We start from the raw sequence: 12940 nt of genomic DNA, 5'->3' as shown, positions 1-12940 counted from the left end.
ATCGTAGTTCAAACCGTTGCCATTTATACTGTTATGTGTACAAAGAATCGGATCCAATCCCCAGGTCACTAACGCCTTGTAGTACCCAAACCATATGCAAACAAGGAGGATATCAGTATACGCTTAAAAGCAAAAAAAGTTACAACAAGCCTATACAAAATCAAGCCTGTATGAGACTAGGAGCCGACGCCCTCTGGGCAAGTTCTCTTCTTTTCAGCAGCTCGGCCTTTGCTCTCCGAAGCCCTTCGCCAATCTTTCTCGCCTTTCTCCACTCAGTCGCCAGTTTTTGCATTCGAGTGGCTGCCATGACTACCAAAACAGCGCTCTTGAATTTCTTTCTGGAGCTCAATTTTGTGGCAGCAACACTGGATTCGACGCCCATTTCTGCAATCATCTTAAGGTCCATTTCATTACTAAAAGGAAGCCGTTAGTAATCCATATTTACGGATCAGAGAAAGATGACAACATACCAAGCAATCCGGACCCGCTCTCCAAGCTCCATGATACCCTTACTCCATGCAAGATCTTTCCGGAACCTCTCTTCCCTCGATAATCTGGCTCTAAGCCAAAGAATTTCTTTACTCAGACCCCTCAGCTCCTTCTCATGTCGTCCTTTTCTCTCCACCCGGCTAGCCATGTCATCCAAGGCTAATTCGTATTTATCTTGAAGTACCTGGAGTTGGTTATTTGCAGCATCTACTCGCTTTCTAGAGAGAGAGCGCTCCTCGCGGACTCGACGCAGATGGTTTCGTAGCTCGTTAACACGCGCCTCGCGCTCAGATAGCTTCACGGACAGAGACTCCGCCTCAAGTGTTGCGGACTTGAGCAACTCATGGAGCTCTTTTCGTTCCTCTCCCATCATGGCGTGGCGTTGAAGCTCATGGTTTTTGGTTCGCAGCTCCTTCATCTTTTTGTGGGCTTCAAGCACTTGACCACGAAGCTTGCGATTCTCTTCGAAAAACTTTGACGTCGGTGATATGCCAGCGCTGGAGCTGATTGGATCGAACTGTTGCGTCTGTAATTCGTGATTCTCCATCTCGAGGTCAGCGATACGGGCCTTGAGGTGTCGGACAGACGATTTGAGGTCTGCTTCACGTTGAAGGGCTGCCCTCTCCTTCTTGCGGGATTCGTCCAAACGATGACGGAGAATGGAAGAGTCAGATGATATCGGAGGAATGTCTACTTCAGCCGCGCCCTGCTGCTCGAGAATAGCCTCGAGATCCTTAACGCGATTCTCCAATCGAGTTGCTTTATTATTAGCAACCGCCAATTCGCGATTCCGTTGTTCAGATGTCGTAAAGAGTTTATCTTGGAGCTGATCGAGCGCTGCTAGCAGCCTATTCTCTTCACCTGCAGCTCTTTCGACTTCAATATCTAGTTCATTCTTTAGCGTCTTCTTCGCTTCAACTAGAACTCTGTTCTCCTCTTTCAACCGTTTGATATCGGTTTCGAAACGTAGCTTGGCTTTGCGAAGATCTAGTTTCTCTTGATCAAATCGATAAGTTTCGTCCACTTGATTGTGGAAACGGTTAAGTTGACTCTTTAACTCATCACGATCAGCTTCAATATCGAGAAGGGCTGCCCGAAGCTCGCTTAACTCTGCTTCTGCTTTCGCGACCTGGTCGCGGAGAGTTTGTTTCTCCCGGAGAGAATTCTGTAGCTGCTTCTCCAGTTCGGATACGCCGTTCCTCCGTTTATCTTCACCAAATTGCATCTCCTGTTCGAGGCTTGCTTTTAGAATGATGGCTTCATCTTCCAAGTTTCGTATCTTTTCCTCCATCATCTCCCCTTCTCGTTTGGCGACTCTTAATTCTTCCTTGAGCGAAAGCAGCTCTGTTCTTTGACTCTCTATGGTTTGTCGTCGGGAAGTTATGTCATCAGTGAGATCCTTAATTTGGCAATTGAGCAGCTCCTTTTCCTGTAGGTGCAGCTGTTTTTCGCTGTCAATTGCGTCCTGTAGTCTCTTTTCTTTTCCAGACAACGACGATTCCGTTTGTTGGAGCCTTTCGACAGTCCGTTTATATCCGCTAGCCTGCTGTTCCGCTTGATGTTTCTGTAAATCTAATGTACGCTTGACGCTTTCCCATTTATCTCGATCAACGTTGAACTGAGCTTCACTATCTTCGAGTTTACGTTTCAGAGACTCGATATCGTCTTGCAATAGATCAATCTCGTGTCTGTGTCGCAGTCTGAGATCTTCGATGGCCTCGAAATACCTTTGTTTCTCGTCGGAGATCTGCTGTTCCAAATCCGCGATATTGTCTCTAGCCCTTTCGAGATCTCTCTGTAGTTCTTGGGACTCGTGCGTCAACGCATCATGCCGATTTTGCAGCAGATTTTTGTCGTCACCCCTGGATCGGAGCTCGTCTTCGATTTCGCATAATTGGGATGACGCGGAATCGCGTTCCTTTCTCGCTACGTCACGCTCGCGTTCGAGTAGGTTGATCCTATCTTCATACCTACCTTTTTCCAGGACAAGCTCCTGCCGAAGATCATGTACCTGTTGGCCAAGTTGACGTTCGGCTTTCCTCCCGCTTTCCAGTTCTTCCTGCGCATCATTGAATTGCTGTCGTAGGGTGGTAACCTCATCCTCAAGAGCGTGTGCTTTTTCTTCGAGTTGACGATTAAGACCTTTGGAATAGAATGACTTATTGGCCATTTCACCCTGGAGTTCCTTCAAGTCTTCAACAGCCCGATCTCTCTCCTCGTTCGCCTTTTGATAGGCAGCCTCCGCATTCTGTGATTCGCCCTTCATGCGCTCGATGCTCCCCTTTAGCTCTTGAATTTGATTTCTGGCGCGTTCCAATTCGGTCTCCAGCTCGGCTAGAGAACTGTGCTCCTCCAGCTCTTTTTCTTTGAGGTCTTCAAGCTCGTCTTCTTTTTCATCCAACAGTCGGTCCTTTTCTCTGATAGTATATTCTAAGTCACTGATCTGACCTCGGAGCTCTTGCAATTCATCCGATTGCTTCTCCTGTGCTGCTTTCAAGTCCTCCCGTAACTCGTTAATCTCAATATCTTTGGTCTCCATTTCTTCCTTCATCCAGTTTAATTCTTTCTGCGGTGCATCATCGCCCTGTTTCCTCTTCCACATTTCCTGAAATTCTTCGAGTTCTCGCTGGCAAGACTCTGCCTTTGTTTGAGCTCGTGCCAGACTCTTCTTACAACGATACAGCTCTCGCTCCATCGTCTTTCCGCTAACCTTAAGTTCTATATTCTCTTGCAGAGCAATGCGGTTCACATCTGGTCCAAGCTTGTTGAGCTTTTCCTCGAGAAAGTGGACCTTGAGTTTAAGGTCGAAGTTGTCTTTGTTGAGTTTATCGATAGCCTAGATTTGAGATACGTCGTTAGTATAACCGAACCTTTCCTCACAAATCACATACGGAAAATGGGTATGGTACGCTTTCTTGTTCCCTCAATGTCATCATATTATCATCTCCCAAAACCCCTCCGCCCCCGTTCCGTGAAGGCAGCACGGGCAGAGGCGTACTTTGTGGGCTGCTACTCGCTACTTCAGGAATGGGTGTGGCATCATTTTCGTTGATCGAGTTCATAGAGCGATCTTCATAGATTTCGCTAGCCTCGATCCTCGGTAGCCCTGGTGTATTCGGATCCCTATAATCATTCCGCAGAAAAGCCGGTGTCTCCGGTCCGCCCTTCCCTGTATTCCGCAAAAAATTATTCTTCGTAACACTCTTCATGAGGGGCGTGAATTCGCCGCGAGGAATCGCTGCGGTGGGAAGATTCCGCCGGCTTTGCATGCCTCCTTTTGCGGATCGTGGAGCTGGCCCAGCTCGCGGAGTTCGTAGCGAGAAGTCATCGCTTTTACGACTTCGCTTATTTTCGCCTGATTTAAGCAGATCTCTATCTTCGGAAGGCGAATGGAAGGAGTTTTCGAGCGAATCTAGAGCCGAAAGGTTGTGTCGTGTAGTGCTTCGAAAGCCGGTGTTTAAGTATGTCGCGTTCCCGACTTGGGTTCGCGGTGTATCAATATAATTGTATGCCATTTTCTGCAGGAATCAAGTATAAATATATGCCGTGATTCAATTTAGATACTCATAGCTCCGTAATAAGAACGCCCGGCGCGTATTCGAAACCCACATATCGCGATGGGAATCTCCTGCAAGACGGACATGTTCGCGGGTTTGGGGCATTTGTTTATCTCTAGCCTAATCCGGCCTAGGGTGGACCGAGTTGGCAGTATCGGAATAACATTGGCCCGTACAACATGAGGTCATCGGTGGTTATATAATCAGAGCTTTAGAATTGTTTGCGTTGAGGGGGGAAGACCTGAGGACGGTCAAGCATCTGCAGGGGAAAGCAAGATGGCGCCCATGTCGCAGGAAGACATCGAATGGTTTAAATCAACATTCCATCCAATCCCGAAACCCGAGCTCCCGGAAGATTGTGTGGAGTACTCTCTCTACTGTATTTCCGGGGATGCTACACCAGGTTCCGAGGATGAGCCAGTGGCGTCCCGTGCCGCATTGAGCAAAGTCCAAAAGGCAGCATCTGAGCTAGTCAAGGAATACTTGAGGGATTATATATGGCAGCGCGAAGGATTTAGGCTTGAGCAAATCAAGGAAGATGGTGAGCAGGTCTGTCGTGGACGGATACTCACCAAGGTCCTCGATGTCATACTGGAAAAGCATTTGCTGATCAATTGCCCGCTTGACAGGGGTTAACCTGCTTCACGGACGTACCGAGTACGGCGATTCTATTGAGGACGAATGGGTTATTGTATTCCTCCTGCGCGAGTTGACACGCAAGTTCGATAATCTCTGGGTGAAGGTAACTGATAGCGATGGCGAATTCTTGCTCGTAGAAGCTGCAGCGTCATTGCCGCCGTGGCTTGAGGATCCCGGCATAGCAAGCAATAGGGTATGGATTCATAGAGGGGAATTGGTTATTATTGGGCCGCCAACAACAGCGAGGGCCGTAGGAAAGAAACTCACTGAAAAGTTGGCTTTTGGCGATGCGAGGAAGATCATTCTTAACGAACCTACCAGGCTTATGCGGTCTCCAACAATTGAAGAAGAAGCATTCTACCGCCTACGAAACTATCCAGATCAAATAACCAAGAATATGCATTCATCTTTGGCCACCGTTCCCCGTACCATCGCCCACCTTCTGCATATGAAACCTGCCTATGTCTCTCCGGCTGTCGAAGCATTTTATATCCGCGATCCGATATCTCTACGAGTGTTGCAATCTAATGACCAACGGCCGCTCCTCTTTGATCCAACCGACCTTGTCACCGTAAGCGTTAGATTCACCAAAACCGGATTTGCGCAGCTGAAAAGCCAGGACTTCGATCCACCCAAGCAATGGAAGCCGAAGTTACTATTTAACCCAGAGTCTAAAGAGTATAGCCGTGCTGAAGTTGGGATGAAATTAACATGTGGATTTGAGATGCTATTGTTCGACCCACAGAATCAAGACAAACCTGTGGTCAGAGAGATCAAATTAGTTCTTGAAGATATCGAGGCCGGTGATGACAAGCTTCCAAGTGATGAGGAGATCGCAGAAAAATGGGATAGGCGAGAGGACGATGAATCATGGCTGGATATCAATTATGAAGACTTGGAAAGCGAGTTGAAAGGAAGGAAAGAGGCCGGTGATAACATTAAGATGGGCGACTTCGGTGATAAGACAGCCCAAGAAAATCTACAAAGGATAGTTGCTCAGTTTGAAAAGTTCTTGAACGATGATAGTGCCGGTTTTGAAGGGGCGGATTTTTTCGGTGAATCGGATGATAGCGAGATTGATGACGAAGAGTTGAGCAGCGATGGTGAAGATAAGGAAGCATCGTTCGATGAGGAGGAGTTTTCAAGAATGATGCGAGAAATGATGGGGTTGCCGTCTACGAGCTCAGGAATGACTGCTGGCCCCCGAAGAGATGCACGAGTAGAGGAGCTGGAATCTAGCGATGAAGATAATGAGAAGGAGGCTTCTAAACAAAGCCCAAGGCCACCGCAGCAAACGAAACCAATTCTAAAGGAATCTGAAATCATGGATTCAAATCGGAAACTAAGAGAGGAATTACAAAACATACGGCAGGGATTGTCACAAGAGGAGTTGGATTTTAGTGATGAAGAGGTGGAGATAGAGAAAAACAAACATAGCCATGACGACGATGGTGAAGATAATGACGAAGAACACGAAGAGATTCAGGAACTATCCAGGCAAATGGAAGCGGAATTGAAGAAAGCCGGGGTTCTGGACCCAAACCGGGTGTTGAGAGAGGAGTCAAAACGCAAAAACCGATCACTCAAGGGGAAAGCCCCCATCCGGAACATAGAAGACGCCAACACCACCGATGACGACGATCACGGTGACTCTGATGTCGACGTGAATCTAGCCAGGAATCTCCTTGAGAGTTTGCGTAGCCAGGGCGGTGCAGCGGGCCCCGGAAGTAATTTACTAGGAATGATGGGTATGAAGATGCCCAAAGATGACCGTGGGCAATAAGGAGAGCTTCCCAGTGGTGTGCGTCTTGTAGGACCTTGAATATAAATGGGCTGCCTCTGAACTGAAAGCTGATTTCAAGTTATTAAATAACAAAATATCGAAGAATGTATTCCGCCACTCGAAATCGTCGAGATTGAGTAGGTTCTCCAAAAACAGTAGCGAATCACACAGATCGCTTTGATGGGATGACAGCCACGCTGGCCCACGTTTATCGGGTGAATTCCAAACTACTAAACCGTAACAACTCCCTCACTGTCGAAAGGAACAATCTCCTTACTGCCGTTGGTCATGACAGGCTGGGTATCGCCTCCTATAAGGGATGGCACTCAGTAGAACGATCTACCAAAAAAAAAGTGAAATCCTACATACGCTTGCGGGTCACCGGAACTGCCATAGTAGCAGCAGCCAGAAGAGAAATGAGAGCGAGAGTGAACTTCATTGTGGTTGAATAGATTTTGAGTTTGGGATAGCGTTTATTCAGGGCGCGAAAAGTCGGCCGGCGACAACGATTGACCGGAATAGCGCAATGAAAGAAAGATCCGGCAGAAGAGAAGGGAGCACACGGAAATTGCACACTAAAGAATGCTGAGATGCTTGAACAATAGTTCTGACCAAAGATGGAGAGCGAAACTATCTTTTGCAGGTCCTAGAGGGACGTTTAAATACGATCCTTTTCTTTCAGGGACGACAAATATCATGTAGATCAGTTGCCGAAGTCCAACTGGTCATATACAGCTCAGTCAGACTCATTCAGTAACAGCTTTGTCGCAGCAGAGCCAGGAATGAGCAGAAAAGGAAAAATTTATGCATTCTACGACATGCCCAGAAACCAGAAGGAAGCTTCCACATTGGGTTCAGCCCCGTGTCATAGCTCACAAGGGGACATCAGCTTTGAAGAATACGCGAACCCGGCTGCATCGAGCGGAACACAGAGGCTTGAGTGGCACCGGGCATCCAGGAGCACAGGAGGGGGCTGAGACGATTTTCGAGACGAGACCTGTTTGAGGCCACGCCATCGATCTGGGCTTCAGCAGCCTGCCCCTCAAGGCGGTGCAAAGTTAGCTGCCGTCATCCTATCTCATATGCCATCCTGCAAGCCTCACAGTATGATGTTCAACTTGGCGTTGCTGTCGTTGTTTTGACTTGATGCTGTCGCGTGTTGCCAACAGTGATGAGTGATGACGACATTTTAAAGGAGTGCACCAACAATGCACTAGTCTCAAAGAGGACTAACTAACCAGCTGACTAGTTCACTAGTTAACTAACTTCTGTGCACGTGGTGAGTTGTGCTTCTCGTGTCAAACGCCAACGCACACGGAGGCACAGCTCGGGGTAGTATTCTACCGGATATCAGAACGTGCAATCAGAATTGCTAGCACCAATTATCTCTGCATTGGTGGTATGGGATGGACCTGAGCTGTTGAATCACCTTGCTAGATTGCAGGCAACAGAAACCGATCCTGGTTCTCGCCTGCGCTATGAACCCCAATGTCTGCGAGTTGAGACCAATCCGGTTTCCACATTGACCATCATGCATGTCCCCTGGTTAAGGAAAGATAAGTTATCCAAAAAAAAAAAAAAAAAAAAAAAAAAAAGAAAGAAAAAATGTCCTGCTTTTGAAATAAGAGCTTGGCTGGTAAATATGGTGTCTTTCCCGCGGGTTCTGGGGAACTGACCCCATTAGCAGAGCAACAATAGTCATGGCCTATTGACTCAGACACTTTTGGACTATCTGACAGCCTTCCTGCTCAGGGGACAAACAAACCACCCAATACCACCAATGGCAGTTACTCCTGGAGGAACATCGACAGCATAGGCCACTGGGCCAAGTTTACTTATGCCCATATCCAAAAGTATATTTTGAGAGCCGATACCAGCCTGGAGGACTTCTTTGCTGTGGATGTAAAGTAAACATTCTACAATCTGCAAAGAGCATCTCTGAATCTCCTGTGATGAAACAGTATCTCCATTTTCTTGATGAGCTTTCAGGCGCAGACAGAGAGGCTCTTTCAAGCATTTCATTATAATGCCTCTTTCTGGCAAAATTGCAATAACATGCACAATTCAGGGATGCCAGCCTAGTCGTGCATATATATGCCTTTTGACTTCATGGTTATGTTTGATATGGCCATTTGACAACCTCTTTGGATTTATACTCGAAAACGATGCCAGAAATCCCCCTGGTGACTTGAGGCAGGCTTGCAAGGTCTTGAAAGGACCAAATCTGGGGTTCCATTGGTAGAAACACAAAACATTGGGATTGCAGACACGTGGAAAGTGAAGCTCAACATGGATTGGAGAAGAATTGAAGGTCACTATGATTTGCTTTAGGAGCCAAGGCGGCCTCTTGCATGTCAAGCCCGCAGGGTGTTCGTGGAGCGCGAATAAACACGGCACTCGGAAGAGTATTGGTGGAAGATGTGCTGACCACCAGTGTGGTAACTATTTCGTTCCATTAAATCTATCTGTAGAGGTACTTTGTAGTTACCTAACCGTTTGGGAAATTGAACGCTCCCCTGGGTGAATGGCCTTTTTGTCCAGGCGGCCTATTAACAAGTTAACTAACATTCCGTAGTGTAGTTAACTAACTAGTCAACTAGTTGATTGATTGATTGATTGATTGATTGATTACTAACACATAAAATTACATAAGCGAGGCCCGCCCGACGTCCCCGCGCAAACCGCACCAGCTTCATCCTCCCGCTTCCAACAAGCAAGGGCACAGAGGATATCATCTCCGGCTTCATCGGGAGGGCCAGAAAACTTCTCCTTTTCCTGCGCATTCTCGAGCCACTTTGATTCTTGCACAACCCTACCTCAATATACCAAAACGGTGCCTTCAGCTGGTTCCGTCGTGCAAGTGTTCCTGGCCCTCCCCCGCTTTGAGATACTGATATCCTGCTTCCGTTACCCAAGAAGATCGTTCTTCTACAGGCTAGTGAGCTGTAAAGCCCTAGTTCTGTTTATCACCAGGTTTATGGCTTCTCCAGCCCACTGCTTCTACTGCTTTGAATGTCTCTCTGCCTCGTTTGAAGGCACGGAAGCCCCAAGTCTTTCCTTGGTCGAAGACTTGTGGGAAGAATATGAAGCGTTCAAAGAACTTCCTCTAAACTCCGCCTCGCGAACTGATGCTGGAGAAATCGAGAGCGAGGAGTGGGAAGGGCTTCCAGATAAGGCTAGAGACCAGGGAGATGAGAATGACCCGGATACAAAAGGCGACGAGGCCGTTGATCAGCAAGCGACTGCAGATCGATCTAATCCTGTTAAACTCCCGAGCATTTCTCGTCTTCAGGGTCTGCCATCTCCTGGGTCTTCCCAGTCATCAACCCCTTCAGTTTTATCCACTACTTCCTCTCTCTCAACCCTCACGGCCACCACATCCTTGACTTCTCAGAGTAGTAAATCCACTCCAATCTCTCTCAGCAATCAGAGCTATAGCGCAGTAGCGCGCACCTCTGACATTAATTATCCTTTATTTGTGACCTGGAATGTCATCGGCCGGGACGGTCACAAACATCTTCGCGGCTGTATTGGCACTTTTGAACCTCAGGACCTCCCCTCCGGGTTAAAGTCATACGCACTTTCATCGTATGTTTCTCTTAGTTCTGATTTCTCGACTCTAACATCTATTATTAGCGGAAGACTGATCTTCTTACAAGGGCGTTCGGAGACACACGTTTTTCGCCAGTACCGGCCTCACTAATGCCTTCCCTCTCTTGCTCCCTTACTCTCCTCTCATCGTTCGAAACCTGTTCACATGCAATGGACTGGGTTTTAGGTACTCACGGCATCCGTATCTCATTTACTCATCGCGGAAGACGATATGGAGCTACATACCTCCCGGACGTCCCTGTGGAACAAGGCTGGACGAAAGAAGACACCGTGGAGAGTCTGATGCGAAAGGCAGGCTGGGATGTTGTCCCCGTATATTCAAGCGTTGCCCGCAGGTTCTTGAGAAGCAACGCCAATAGTGAACATAATACAAAGAAGCCGTGGGAGGAAGTTTCAGACTTCAAGACTGTCCGGTATCAGGGTCTCAAAGCCAGTGCTACCCATGCACAGTGGCAAGAGTGGAGAAAATGGGTGGCATCATCCCCGGACCGCCTAAAGCTTCTAGGAACAGGCTTTTGAACATCTTGCGTCGTGGTTCCCCAATATATTTTCCTTCAGAAATCTCGTCACCCTTTTTTTTATGAAGATTTTCACCTTGACAAGTTCATAGATACATCCAATAATGCCCGGAGTAACTTGGGGTTATAATTATTAGATCGGTTGCGTTCATTATATTTGAAGAGAATTGCTGTGTAGAGAATAACTTAAGGGAAAACGCGAAGAGAAAGAAGCCCTTAAGGGACACCAACCATCAGGCTTGCAGCCATCGATATTTACTAACTTCGGCTACATGCTATAAACACCATTATGGATATACACCCGGGGACAAGCTTCAACGATGAACTTTCGATTTGAAAACTCAAACTCCAGTATAAACTGGGCAGGGATTGTAGAGAGTCTCACCCTCATCGCTACAATCCGCCTTAAAGCATCGCCATGAAACCAAGCAAAAGAAACCAAAAAACCTACCAGCCCTTCTCATCTTCTCCTAGCCGCAGTCTGACTCCACAAGCCCGTCACAACTTCCTTCACTTTCCTTTCCTGCTCCCTAATTTGCTCCTCTGTCTGACCTCTAGCATTACCCCGACTATCAATCTCCATCCTATCGTCATCATCTTCTTGCAACACTCTGTCACCAATGACCCGTTCCGGCTTTGGATCCACACTCATTGCCCCTTCCATCATCAATCCACCACCTTCACGCAGTTTGTTGATCGCGCGAACCGTATCGATGGCCTTGTGAAGTGTTCGGCGAGCGTTGAAGTTCTTCTTGACCACCGGGAGAAGGTCTTCTCCCGAGCCCATGCGCACGGGAACGTTGGGATTGAGAGGATCGGCGGGTGGACTGATCCATGGGTGTTGAAGAGCTTCGTGAGCGGTAATGCGGGCGTGAGGGTCGATGGTGAGGCAGCGTTTGATGAACTCGCGGGCGCTTTGGGAGACGTTGCGCCAGTATGCGACTGGGGTAAAGGAGTAGTCCGCCTCAAGGATGGCTTGCATCTCTTCAAGGTTGGAATCCCGATCGAAGGGGGTGTAGCCGCAGAGGAGGAAGTAGGTTATGACGCCGATGGCCCAGATGTCGCTTTTTCAAAGTGGGTATTTGTTAGCGAGTTTGCTAGCTTAATAGTATCTCGTCCATATATGGGGACAGTCTAAGTTATTTAGAGCGGAAAGAAGAGGATATCCTTACACAGGCTTCCCATGACCAGTCTTCTTGAAGATCTCTGGCGCCATGTAGCCTGGTGTACCACAAGTGGTAGTCAGGACATGAAACTGTTCTTCGTCCATTATTCTCGACAGTCCAAAATCTGCGATTAGGAGGTCGGCATTGTCCTCCGGCGTGCGAAACAAAAGGTTCTCGGGCTTCAAGTCCCGATGTACGATTCCATGATCATGGAGGTATGCTACCGCGGAGAGAGTGGCACGAATGAGATCCGCAGCATCGGATTCATAGTAGCTACCCTTACGGCAAATTCGGTCGAACAGCTCTCCTCCAAGCGCGAGGTCGGTGACGAGGTATACTGGAGAATCATAAGCGATTGATCTCGTACAGAACAGGCAAAAGCGGCGGGACCAGGACCGTACAGTTATTCATGGTTTCAAAGTAATCCACCAAAGTCAAGATATTTCGATGACCCATCGACACCTTTTTCAGCACAGCGATTTCATTTCGAACCTAAGGAGATAGTATCAGCTCAACCGTCTCCTCCTTCTCAGGCTCACGCGCGCTGCTGAGACCATACCATGTGCTCCCTTCCAGCCATCAATCGCTTGTTGATGACCTTCGCAGCATAATATCGACCAGTATCAATATGCACGCATTCCTTCACGACCGAATAGGAGCCAGCTCCTAGCGTCTTCCCTGTTTTATATCGACATGGTTGGACTTGTGGCCGTTGGCCGTTTTGAGGTTGCAATGCCATAGGGTTTTGTAGGAAATTCGTGTCTCCTCTTTTACTGCTATTGACCGAGAAGACAACGCGGGGTGTGACAAACAAAAACTTAAGAGGGATTGCAGAGAACAAGAAATCTAGTTTCAGTTTTCAGTCCAATGGAACAATTAACGGGATTGTGTGTTCATCACAGAGTAGAGGGTTGAACAGTATGGCGGGGCAAGGATGATGGGGTGCATCCAGCTAGTCGACTTCCTGGAGAAATTTGCTATCAGTGAACGGTGAATACGATGGAATCAAAATCCCTGTCCTGGGATCTGCTGAAAAAGCCCCAAGCCCCAAGGCTGCAGAGACCTGAAACCGTTGTTATCTCCGTCGAGTTTGATGTTCATCGACCGCCATCCCCACAAGCTCGACTCTATTCTAGACCCATCACTGTCCACCGGTGCGGGCGGACCGGGAACCAC

At 47.9% G+C, this 12940-nt stretch overlaps 5 protein-coding genes across 5 annotated transcripts; 2 read left to right on the top strand and 3 right to left on the bottom strand.

The window, feature by feature from the left end:
* Positions 1–17: 17 nt before the first annotated feature.
* Positions 18–4004, bottom strand: D8B26_001335 (uncharacterized protein; the record flags this gene model as incomplete). The annotated part of the gene is made up of 3 exons (XM_066123510.1): positions 18–413; positions 471–3325; positions 3381–4004. The coding sequence occupies 3 exons, from the start codon at positions 4002–4004 to the stop codon at positions 161–163; spliced, it is 3732 nt and encodes a 1243-aa protein (XP_065979584.1). The 3' UTR covers positions 18–160.
* A 318-nt stretch (positions 4005–4322) lies between these two features.
* Positions 4323–6468, top strand: D8B26_001334 (uncharacterized protein; the record flags this gene model as incomplete). The annotated part of the gene is made up of 2 exons (XM_003065349.2): positions 4323–4587; positions 4676–6468. 2 exons carry the CDS (start codon positions 4323–4325, stop codon positions 6466–6468), a joined length of 2058 nt encoding a protein of 685 aa, XP_003065395.2.
* On the bottom strand, positions 6349–7233 carry D8B26_001333 (uncharacterized protein). The gene is made up of 2 exons (XM_066123509.1): positions 6838–7233; positions 6349–6778 (listed from the first exon to the last, which is right to left on the bottom strand). Exons 1-2 carry the CDS (start codon positions 6905–6907, stop codon positions 6699–6701), a joined length of 150 nt encoding a protein of 49 aa, XP_065979583.1. The 5' UTR covers positions 6908–7233; the 3' UTR covers positions 6349–6698.
* Positions 7234–9182: 1949 nt separating this feature from the next.
* On the top strand, positions 9183–10722 carry D8B26_001332 (uncharacterized protein). The gene is made up of 2 exons (XM_003065348.2): positions 9183–10056; positions 10128–10722. Exons 1-2 carry the CDS (start codon positions 9446–9448, stop codon positions 10597–10599), a joined length of 1083 nt encoding a protein of 360 aa, XP_003065394.1. The 5' UTR covers positions 9183–9445; the 3' UTR covers positions 10600–10722.
* Positions 10723–10908: 186 nt separating this feature from the next.
* D8B26_001331 (uncharacterized protein) lies at positions 10909–12846 on the bottom strand. The gene is made up of 4 exons (XM_003065347.2): positions 12324–12846; positions 12166–12256; positions 11771–12101; positions 10909–11662 (listed from the first exon to the last, which is right to left on the bottom strand). The coding sequence occupies exons 1-4, from the start codon at positions 12501–12503 to the stop codon at positions 11059–11061; spliced, it is 1206 nt and encodes a 401-aa protein (XP_003065393.2). The 5' UTR covers positions 12504–12846; the 3' UTR covers positions 10909–11058.
* Between the last annotated feature and the right edge of the window lie 94 nt (positions 12847–12940).

This window comes from Coccidioides posadasii, chromosome 1 (genome assembly GCF_018416015.2).
Source record: "Coccidioides posadasii str. Silveira chromosome 1, complete sequence".
Lineage (NCBI taxonomy): Eukaryota > Fungi > Ascomycota > Eurotiomycetes > Onygenales > Onygenaceae > Coccidioides > Coccidioides posadasii.
The sequence above is the reverse complement of the archived record's forward strand: the minus strand, read 5'-3'. Positions and strand labels throughout refer to the sequence as shown.